Here is an 11,044-nt window from a genome sequence, read left to right as displayed (position 1 = left end):
GGCTGGGCTCCTCCGACAGTCATCGTCGCTGCTGCCGCATGCGGAGCTTCGGGCGTCCTCCCGTCCCATGCGGCCTGCGCTGGCCTGGGACGCCGGGGCATGGGCGGGTGCAGGCCGGGGCCCGGAGCGAGGCTGGGTGGTGGCGGGGAACCGGGGAGCGAACGCCGCTCCCGGTAGTGCCGGTCGGGGCTATCTCTGTGGCCGAGCTCTGTGCCTGGGATTGCCCTGTGCCGGGCCCCTGCCTGGGCTGGGCCGGGCTCTGTAACCGTGTCTGCCGTGTGCCAGGGGCAGGAGGATGGCGAGCGGCGGCACCAGCAGCTCCTGGAGGCGGTCAGTTCCCTCTCCGGACGGAGGCGGTGAGTGGCGGGGTGTATGAGGGGCTCCCGTGGCTCGGACCTGCGGCTCTTGCAGCAGGCACACTGCATTTCCTCCCCGTTGCCCCTGTTGGATTGCACAGGAGTGCTTTGAAAAAGGGGGCAAGTGCTTGGTTCCTTTTCCCACTGGCATCAGCTCCTCTGTCTCTGCCGTAGTGGCAGGTTGGAGGAGAAGCACACGAGGAGCACACAAGGAGCCTTTTGGTTTATTTTCTTTTCTTGCAGGCGGAAGCTGGCAGAGCGTACAGAAGCAAGCACACAGGTGTCAGAGTTTAATGTCAGCTGTAAAGGTGAGACCCCTGGGAGGCTGAGCAGAGCTCCTGCTGCCTGACTGGGACAGCGCTGCCCACCCACAGCTAATGGCTTGGGATTTGCTGTGTCTGCCCCAGATCTTTGGGCTGAATCCAGCCACAGCCCCTTGACTTGGTGATGCCACCCCTGTATTGACGTATGGGACCTTGTATAGGTGCTGGGGAGAAGCTGGTTCTGTCTGAGCTCCTGCAGCCCATCCGTCCCAAATCTGCCCTGAGCACTGTGAAGAAGGAGCTGACCAAAGTGAAACAGAAGAAGGCGGTGGAGCTGCCACTCAGCAAAGAGGAGGCAGAGCGGGTAAGTGGGTCAAGCAAGCAACAGAGGAAAGTTCTGGCCTTCTGGGGCAGTAACGTTTTGCCCCGAGTGCCCCTCTACTCCTCTCTGATGCTAACAGGCTTTTGTTGTTCTTTACGTTAACCTTTCCCTACTCATCCTTTTCTCTTCTTGCCCCTTCCTCCAGGTTGTGAGGGAAGCTGCCTATGTAAGGACCTCTAAAGACGTGGGCAGATGGCAGCAGGTGGTTTTGCAGAACCGACGGGCAGAGCAGCTGGTTTTCCCTCTGAAGCAGGAGATTGCTACTGTTGTCCCCCTGGAACAAGTGGTTTCAGCATGGAAGGTGGGCGCTGTCATGTGTCACGCAGCTCGCAGGGGTTGTCTGGGGCAGTTTGATGTCTTCTGGCTGCACTGAGAAGAGTGAGGAAGGCCCAACCTGTAGCTGAAGCTCTGGTCAGGTGCTTGCTGAGCTTGGGAAGATTCAAAGGGAAGTCTTTTGTGTCCCTTATACATAGATACGTAAGTGCTCTCTGGGAGAAGGTGGGTAAGGCATGAGCAGAGGGTTTGGAGCCTGCTCTGTCCCCTCTCCTCTTTTTACCCTTTCAGCCCTAGACATGCAGGCTGAGTCTGCCATTTCCCAGTCCCTGGATTGAGCCAGATACCTGCAAGTGGCCCTTGGCCACTTGTGTTGAGGCAGAAGCGGGGTTTGGTTAGCCAGAATCTGCACATCTGTAAATCTTCGTTACGAAAGAAAGATGCTTTTGGGTTTGAATGTGAGTTCCCATGGGGGTTGTGCTGCTGACTGGAGAGTTGCTGTTGTCCTCAAGAGCTCTCCCAGCTCTCCAGGTGCTCAGGTGAGAGGCAGCCCCTGCTGAGCTCCCGACATTCCTGGCACTTGTCTTGGTCTGCCCAAAGGTCCCTTTCCATTTTGGTGGGACGTGGTGTCACATGGCCTGGAACTTCTGTTGCATGCTTCTTGTCCAGTGCTACCTGGTCAGCACTGCTTGTCTCCTGCAAGCCTCTTTTTCTACCCTGGAAGGAATACTGCCCATTCCAACTTGGCATGGTGGCTGGGACAGCACCAAGGCAGGCCCATAGCGAACCTCAGGCTGTTGTGTGGGACTTGTGAGCAGGACTGTGACCCCAGCCCCCAGAAGGAGGGGGCCACACTTCTCTAGTCTCTTCTGTGGACCTGCTCGGGGGCACCAGGGAGGATGGGGATGTGTAGAGGAGGTTGGCTCTTGCAGTTCTCATCCTGGTCTTGCTGTGTCTGTTCTGCCCCAACAGGCCCGAACTCCCCTGGAGCAGGAGATCTTTGGACTGCTCCACAAGACGAAGCAGCCCATCACAGACCCACTCCTGACACCAGAGGAGACAGCCTCACTGCAGGCAATGAGCTTGGAGGAGGTGAGTGCTTTCCCCCCAGCCACATCCCAGCTCTGCAGGCCTCTTCCTTTGTGCTTGCCTCACTATGCGCTCCTTGGCAGGCCCGGCAGCGGCGAGCAGAGCTCCAAAAGGCTCGGGTTGTGCAGTCCTACTACGAAGCCAAGGCTCGGCGAGAGAAGAAGATCAAGAGCAAGAAGTGAGGCTCTGCCATTGCTGGGCTTGGTGCTGTGGGAGGGGGCTGGGTCCTGGCCTTGGCTCTGGAGCTGACCCTGCCCAGTGTATGGGTATGGCCAAAACATGGGGGAAGGCAGAGCAACCTTCCTTCCCAGGATTTGCAATGTGTCAGGCAGCCTCCCACCCACAGCAGTGCTGCGTTCCCCAAGGCCCTGCCCAGCACCATGAGGTCTCCACTGGCTCTCTGCCGTTGTGCTGCAGGTACCATCGTGTGCTGAAAAAAAGCAAGAGACGCAAGGCCTTAAAGGAGTTTGAGCTGCTGCATAAGTCGGACCCTGAGGCCGCCTTGGCAAAACTGGAGGAGCTGGAGCAGCTCAGGATGCAGGTGCTGCTCTTGCAATTCTCCCCCAGCCCTCAGGAAGTCCCTGCTCACGATGCTGCTCTTTCTGACGCTCCTCTCCTTCTCTTCCCCTCAGGAGCGGATGAGTCTTAAGCACCAGAACAAGGGAAAATGGGCCCGCTCCAGGGCCATTATGGCTAAGTATGACCTGGAGGTGAGATCACAGAATCATAGCATGGTTTGGGTTGGAAGGGATCTTAAAGATTACCTAGCTCCAACCCCCTACCACCATGGGCAGGGACACCTTCCACCAGACCAGGTCGCTTCAAGCCCCGTTCAACCTGACCTTGAACATTTCCAGGGAGGGGGTAGCCACAGCTTCTCTGGGCAACCTGTGCCAGTGTCTCACCACCCTCATCGTAAATAATTTCTTCTTCATATGTAACCTAAACCTACCCTTTTTTAGTTTAAAGCAGTTGCCCCTTGTCCTGTTGCTACAGGCCTTGGTATAAAATCTGTGTCTTATAAGCCCACTTTATATATTGAAAGGCCACAATAAGGTCTCCAGTGGTGGTTGAGGAAAGGGGGAGACAGCTGAGGTGGGGCAAGGAGAGTGGGCATGTTATTTCTGGCCTGCGTTGGAAACATCTCAGTCCCCTCCCAGGCCCGCAAGGCCATGCAGGAGCAGCTGGCCAGGAACAAGGAGCTAACGCAGAAGGTGCGGGTGGAGCTGCCTGAGGAGGAGCCAAGTGATGTGCCTGAGGAGGACCTCACGTCAGAGACCGTCCCCACCATCCCTGTGGGGGCCAGCGGAGCTAATCCCTGGATGCTGGGGAAGCCCAGCGGCCCAGCTGAGGAGCTCAAGGTGCAGGAGGGTCTTGAAAATGTTGCGGTGCCTGATGCTGTGGAGAGCAAGGAGGAGATGGAGAAAGATGATGATGAGGAGGATATGTCAGAGGAGGAAGCTCTGCTACAAGACTTTATGCAGAAACGGCAAGTGCGGCAGCAGCAGGCAAGGAGCCTTGAAGAACAAGGTGGGGAGCTCATAGCCCAGGAGAGTGTGTGTATGGTGTGCTGCAGGGTTGGGCAAAGGCAAGGGGGGTCATGGGAGCTGTTTTCTGCCCAATTCCACATAGCTGCCCTGTTTTCTCCCTCCCTGCTCATGGGTGACTGTTTCTCAACTGTTGCCTCAATGCGTAGGTGCTGATGAGACGGAGGCAGTTCCTGAGCTGCCAGGGGATGGCCCCATCCACCCCATCTCTGCCGAGGATCAGGCGAGTGTAGGGATCGAGCAGCCTCCCCAGGCCCAGGAGGAGATCCTGCTGTCGGAGCAGCTGGGCCGGGTGCAGACAATGGACGACGTTGATGCTCTGGCCTCAGAGGAGCGGGTGGAAGAGCAGGAGAAGCTAGTGGTTGCAACAGCAGAGAAGCCGGTGCCTGCAAGAGCAGAGAAGCGAGTGCAGCAGCAGGAGGAAGGCAGAGCTGGGGACAAGCGTGCCAAGAAACCAGCCAAGAAGAAGATCATTAGCCTGGAGGCTGTGCTGGCTGGGAAGCCCCAGCAGGTTCAGTGCCCCAGCCTGCCTGTGGTCGTGGAGGAGGAGGTGAGCAGGATGAGCCTTGCCCCTTGGTCCCAGGGTGACTGCAGGGGACTGACTTGTCTCTCTGCAGGAGGGTGGCATCGACCAAAGAGGGGTGATCACAGAGGCCTTTGCTGGGGATGACGTAGTCGCTGACTTCACCCGGGAGAAGCGCAAGGCAGAGGAGGCTGCGAAGCCACAGCCGGTGAACCTGGTGCTGCCAGGCTGGGGCGAGTGGGGAGGCACAGGATTGAAGCCCAGCGCCAGGAAAATAAAACGGTAAGTGTGGAAGAGCTGCGCAATGTGCCTCAGCCTGGCACTGGGGTCTGACGTCTCACTTGCCTGGCAGGTTCCTGCTCAAGCCGCCCCCTGCGCCTCCCCGGAAGGACCAGCACTTGCCCCACGTCATCATGAGCGAGCGGCGCAACATCCATGCAGCAGCGCATCAGGTGGGTGACACCCGGCCTCTGTGAGCAGCCAGGCTGGCCCAGAACCTTCATCACCCATTCCCAAAACTTCCTGAATCCCTGCCTGTAATCCCTGCCTGGCTGCTTCATTTCCAGCTTTGATAACCCAGAGGCCAGCAGGGTGATGGAGGGAGGAGGAATTTACAGGCTGGCTGCTGTGCCAGCCCTCCTGGGATCTGCTCGACAAGGGGATTTAGTGAGGTGGTCAGTGGGGCAGGGGACTGGAAGGACGGTGGGAGTGGGTGCCAGATGAGTGGGAATTGGTGGCAGCATGGGACAAAAGCAGCCCCCAGGGTGCTGGGGGTTACCCCACTGCACTGTTTCCCTACAGGTCAGCGAGCTGCCCTTCCCCTTTGAGAGGCACCAGCAGTTTGAGCAGAGCATCCGGACACCCGTGGGCGCCACGTGGAACACGCAGCGTGCCTTCCAGAAGCTGACCACCCCTCGCATCATTACCCGATCGGGCCACATCATCAAGCCCCTCTCTGCCGAGGATGTCCCCGACATGGCCACCACGGCTGGCACTGGAGCCAAGCCGGCGCTAGAAATTGTTCCCCAGCGACCAGAGCCACCCTTGTGCCGCCGGCGCAGGAGAGCGCGGTAGCTCTGCGCCCGCGTGTCCCTGCTGCTTGGACTGGTGCAGGAGCCAGGAGGGGCTCCTGGTTCTCTTCAGTACCTTCTCCCGCTTCCCCCTCCCCTACAATAAAACTCCTGGGCTGCCTTGTCTGTGCAGCCTGCGTGGCTGCCCGCACAGCGCCCCGGGGCCAGGACAGCTGGTGCCCTCCTGCCTGTCCTTGGGGCCCCGCGCGGGGCAGGGGCCTTTGGCCGGGTGTAGCGGGAACAGCTCGCGCAGGCCGGGCTGGGAGTGCAGCGCGGGGTGGGGGGAGCAGCCGCCAGTGCTCCCTGAGGGCTGGGTGGCACCTGCCTTATAGATTTTGTCTTTCATGCCCCCCTTTTTTTAAATATAGCATATACATATTTTTAATCTTGGTTAAAGGGGCTTTCTTGCAGCCCTGCTCTGAGCCTAGCCACCGGGTCCCGCTCCAGTTCTGCATACAGCTCCAAAGTAACTCCTGCCCAGCTCTAATAAACCAGATCACCTGGAAAACGGGCTGAGGCAGTGGTGCTGCTGTTCCGCACAGGCTGGGAGCTGGCTTTGCCCCCAGCGCAGCCACCCTGCCCTCTTCCTGCCCACCCCTCCCCTCATGCAGTGCTCAGTGCGTCCAGTGCTAGGGTGACAGTGCGGTGCTCAGTGCGTCCAGCGCTAGCGGAGAGACGTGCCAGAGACTTACAGCGGTGCCGGAGCGGGCAGGGATCTCCCCAGGCCTCTTGCCATGTGTGTTGTGCTCAGGCCAGCTGGAGAAACGCTCCCCAGCCAGAGCAAAGGAGCCAAAGCTGCCGCTGTTCCGGGGAAATGCGTCCCTCACACCAGTGATGCCTCCTCCCACAGCACCGCGGCCTCTCTGGGGGAGCGGCCAGGCTGGGTCCCCCGGCCCCTGCCGGTGCCCCGGGAGCGGGGCAGAGCTGCTGCGGTCACCCTTCTCCCCGGCAGCTGGGTTGTGCTGGGGAGGGAGGGGGTTGTGCGGTGGGGCTGGGGCACAGGTGCCTAGGGCGTTGAGAGCGGGTGCCCTGTGACTCCCCGATTCCCACCCCAAAACCACGCAGGGCTCTTCTGGCTGCCGGCGCTTCCTGGGGAGGTGGGGGCTGCCGCGGGTGTCAGCGCTGCCTGGGACGCGGGGCTGGGGGCTGCCAGCACCGTGACCTTGCCAGGGACCGGGCCTGCGGTCGCTGGCCCCCGCACAGCACCCTGGGGCAGCCAGATAGCGCTTGCCTGCAGATGGGGCGGCGGTTGTGTTGCATGAATTTACCCTGGGCTGACGGAAAAAAAAAAAAAAAAAAAAAAAAAAAAAAAAAAAAAAAAAAAAAGAAAGAAAAAAAAGAAAGGAAAGGAAGCGAAGAGCGTTTCCGTGCTGTGACGCTGGAGAGCCCCTTGCTGGGCTGGTGGCCCCAGCTCGGAGCCTGGCTTCCCTCCGTCCTGCCTGCCCCAAAAGCCGTGGGAAACCTTCACCTCCGGCGCTGGGGATGTCATGGGGGGTTTCTTGTTTGTTTTAGTAAAAGCCGAAGTGCCCTGGGGCCAGGGAAAGGCAGTGCCCGGTGTGGGGTGTGCGCAGCCCCTCTGCCTGCACCTCCACCTGCCCGCAGCCAGCCCTGAGCTCCCCAGCAGCCCCATTTTTCTAGGATCAGGCAGATTCCTGTGGCACCACTGCCTTGTCCCTCTCCATGGGGTTCCTCCCTCTCTTCCCTGGCTAGGCCCCCTGCCCTGAGACCCAGGGTTCTCCCTCCCTTGTTCCCAGCCCCAGGATGGTGCCTGGCTGGGCTCGATGGGTTGTCCCAGGACCCAGAACACATTCCCCAGCTCCCAGCACTGGGATGCTCAAAGAGTACCTGGACTGAGAAGGATCTTGGGGGTGCCTCAAGGCTCAGCACCAGTCAGAGCAGAGCTGGCTTCAGACTCAGAGCAGGGTCTTCACAGCAGTGTCCTGCTGTTTGCCTGCAAGGATGTGGAGTCCCACAGACCCCTGGCCTCTCTCCCCACATTCACCCCACCCCGTGGCAAAGGACTGTCTTGTGCTGTGTGCTGTGCCTGCTGTGGTGTGTGGTATCCCCTGCACCCCCGGGGAGGGGCTGCACAGCCCAGCGGGATCTGGCCCTGCTGCAGGCTGGGCTGGGAGCTCCTCACTGCCCCAGAGCAGGAGTGATGCTCCCCACCGGGGCTGGGGCGATGATGGCACCAGAGCAGTCCCTTCCTGCAGAAGATCCAGGCCACCGGGTCTGAAACCAGCTCTGGCCTTAGTGGAGCAGGAGGGTTTACAGCTGTCACCATGTGAAGCAGCAAGTGGGACCTGCCGGCACGTGGCCCCTCAGTTTGGAGCCTGCCTCACGCTGAATTTTGGCTGGTGGGTCCTGTGGCACGAGCGTGGCTGATGCTCAGCCAGCGTTGAGAGGGGACAGCTTCAATCCACAAGAGCTGGATGTGCCTCATCTTGTGAGAAAGGGCAGCACTGGGCTGGACTGAGCTTGAACTGGGGCTTTCAGTAGCCAGAGATGTTTCAAAAGTAAATGCAGAAAGCATCAGCATGAGCTCATGGGGATGAGTTAGAGGAAGGACCCAAATGCAGTGGGGCCACTGGCTGGCCCCTCAGGGCTGCTGGACCAGCTCACCCGCTCTGGCACAGGCTCCTCCAGAGCTGCTGTGCTCCCGCATCAAAGACAACAGTTGTTGCTTCGACTTCCCTGCAGAAATAAATTTGCTGGTCACAGGGATGTCAGCGCTTGGCTTTTTTTCTAATTAAGAGCCAATTCCAGGTCTGCAAACCACTGCAGGAAAGGGGGACACGGGGGATGCCCGCTGGCAGCTCCCAGGGCAGCAGGGAGAGGTAGGGAGAGGAGCTGCAGCTGGGTGGAGCCACTCACAGGGGGGCTGCTGCTCACTGCAGGGGAAGGGGGCCGGGGACCCCCGGGGGGCCCTGGCACAGAGGGGGTGCTGCTTCGGGGCTGGGGACCGGCTCCCTGCAGGGACTTTCCCGGCCTGATCCTCGCCCTTCCCACGGCACGCTCCAGCAGGGCCGGCCTCCGGCTGCCGCGCAAGGTGTGAGTCGGTGGGTACCGGGAGCTGCGGCGCCAGGAGAAAACCCCCCTCCTCGCCGTCCGCCATAACCCCTGCGGAGCCGCGGTGCGAGTGCGCACGCCTTCCCCCGGCCGCACGAGCGTGGCGTCCCTCGAGAGAGCTGCGAGCGGCTGCAGTTTGCTCTTACTGGCCTACTTTCTGGGCTACGTCAAAGCCGGGCTTACAGAGCCGGGAGCCTCGGCGAGGGCGGCCGAGCTGCTCCCGGTGCCAGCAGGGAGCGGTGGCTAATCCCGGCTGGGAGCGGTGGCTCCCGGCCTGGGCAGCCCAGCTTGGCCGGCACCCATGGGTGCTCGGCTGGTGGGGACCGGCGGCAGCTGTGGGCAGAGGGGCAGGGACGGGCAGCGCTGCCATGGGGCCGGGCTTCTCCCGGCGTGGCATGCCCAGGCTGGGTGCCATGCTGGGGAATTGGCGCAGCCACCGCCGGTGCCCCCCCGAGCTGCCCCGGGGCAAGGACCCACCCGGCCGGGGAGAGCCGAGAGCTGAGCCCAAGGGCCGCTCCAACTGCCGCGAAGCTGTTGGTGCAGCCGGGCTCCTGCACCCGCCATCCCGGGAGACCAGCGGGAGCTGAATGAAAGTAAAAGGCAGATTTAAAATCAACAAATAAAAGGCTTTTGGTATCTGGTTTTCTTTTTTTTTTATTGTTTGGTTTGGTTTTGTTTTTGGTTTTTGTTTTTGTTTTTTTTTTAATGCAGGCTATAAATAACCTGTAAAATATTTCGTCTGGGCTATTTCTGAGGGTGAAATCTCAGCCCTCCAGCTTCCCATGCTGCAGAACATGAGTGCAATCACCAGGACCATCACGGGGCGCCCCTGGCTGTCAGAGGTGTCTTGCACCCTTACTCACTGCGATCGGGGGATTTCTGTGTCCCTGAATGCCTCTGGCTCCCACAGCATAGGAAATGGTCCTCCCCAGCATAGGCCTGACTGAGCCCCAGGGTGGGAGAGCAGTGAGTCCCCCCAAAACCCAACACAGGTGGGAGGCTCTGCTTGGCACAGGGGAGGCAGATTTTGTGTTGGTATTTTAGGCACAGGAGTGCTACCTCCAGTTTCTGTGTCCCTCCAAACACTGTGCCGGGGACAGGGGTGGCCTCCACTCCATCCTCTGCTCCCCGAGGCCCCCTTCAGCCTTGGAGGTGAGTCTAACTCTGCTTCATCACCCCGCAACCAGGGGCACCCTGGGCACCCCCAACCCTCCTGCCGTGGGCACCTGGTGCCCGGCCAGCACATCCCGGCCTGCACAGCCACTGCAGCCGCGTTTCCGTGGAGATGGCATCTCCCGAGCCCGCACAGCCTGAGCGGGAGGGTTTCCATGGAGATGCCGTATCCAGCACAGCACAACCTGAGCAAGAGATTTCCGCCGAGATGCTGTAGCCGGGACCCTCGTACCCGCAGTGGGCCATTCCTGCAGAGATGGGTGGCCAGGGCCCACGGCAGCTCCCCGAGTGGCGTGTGGTGGCACCCAACAAATTCTCACCCCAAGTTCAGTGACAGGCACTGGGAGACGGGCAGCTGCTGGCTTTGAACAGTTGTTGGGGGTGGAGCAGTTGCCAGCCTTGTCACCTGTCTGGGGTTGGGACCGCGTCACTTTGGTTATGCTGTAGTGTGACATTCTGGGTGTCCTGGAGGTGACAGGTCCCTGTCTGTCCCCAGCTGTCTGGGGAAGAGGAAAGTCCCTGTATGTCTGTGATGAGTTTGTCCCAGCTGTCACCCTGCAACTCTCACAGTGATGTGCTGGGCACATAGGGGCCAGGGAGAGATGTCAGGGACACCGGGCCGGTAGCAGGGCAGCCTGCTTGCCCCCCACACCTGGGGAAACCAGGTAGCCAAGCCCCAAACCAGCAGCATCCCAAAGCTAGGGGATGCCTGGCTGGGCTCCGTCAGAGCCGCAGCACCAAAAACCTCCTGTGAGGGGAAATGAGGGTTCCTGGAGGGGCAGGTTTGAGGCAAAGCCGGTGGGGGGAGCAGAGGCTGTTCAGACAGACGTCCTCATGGCAGGCGGCTGCACGGTACGTGTACCCTGGCCGGCGCTACAAAAGCAGCCTTCGTTTAAACGCAGCTACCGCAGAGGTCGCAGTCATTCGTTCCGCACACAGCGAAATCCTGATTAAAAGCGAGCCCCAGCTGCAAAGACAAGGATCAAGAAGTGCGGAAGCACCGCTGGGACACACTCCTGCCCACTCTGTGCCTGTGGGAGACCCGGGGCCAGTTCAGCCCGTGCTGCCCCTCCCCGCCTCGGTCCCCTCTGTGGTCCCCGCTCCGCCGCCTCCGCTCCCTGCCCGACCTTCCTCCGGCTGCCCACGTCCTGCCCGGAGCCAAGGCCGGTCCTGAGCCTCAGCGGGGGCTTCCCTGCTCATGAGCGGCAGCAGCCAGGTCCTCCCTGCGTCCCCGTGGAGCGTGGCAGCCCTCACTCCTGTGCCTCAGCAGTGGGGGGCTGCAACCAGGAGCCGGGGGGG

The 11,044-nt window shown here is 60.6% G+C and overlaps 2 protein-coding genes across 2 annotated transcripts in view; one reads left to right on the top strand and one right to left on the bottom strand.

The window, feature by feature from the left end:
* The window catches only part of ZDHHC9 (zinc finger DHHC-type containing 9), a 25,798-nt gene extending 14,854 nt beyond the window's left edge, over positions 1-10,944 (bottom strand). The window contains exon 1 of the mRNA XM_026848629.1: positions 10,926-10,944. The gene's annotated coding sequence lies outside the window, so the exon portion shown is untranslated. The remainder of the gene's footprint in view (positions 1-10,925) is intronic.
* UTP14A (UTP14A, small subunit processome component) lies at positions 39-6,022 on the top strand. Its single transcript, XM_026848791.1, has 14 exons — positions 39-107; positions 178-356; positions 600-664; positions 841-983; positions 1,147-1,302; positions 2,247-2,366; positions 2,447-2,541; positions 2,781-2,904; positions 2,996-3,073; positions 3,524-3,893; positions 4,060-4,460; positions 4,528-4,715; positions 4,786-4,885; positions 5,235-6,022. Exons 1-14 carry the CDS (start codon positions 39-41, stop codon positions 5,505-5,507), a joined length of 2,361 nt encoding a protein of 786 aa, XP_026704592.1. The 3' UTR covers positions 5,508-6,022.
* Positions 10,945-11,044: the final 100 nt, after the last annotated feature.

Source organism: Athene cunicularia (genome assembly GCF_003259725.1).
Source record: "Athene cunicularia isolate RWA chromosome 4 unlocalized genomic scaffold, athCun1 chr4_part3, whole genome shotgun sequence".
Taxonomy (NCBI): domain Eukaryota; kingdom Metazoa; phylum Chordata; class Aves; order Strigiformes; family Strigidae; genus Athene; species Athene cunicularia.
This window is presented reverse-complemented; position numbering and strand designations above follow the sequence as displayed.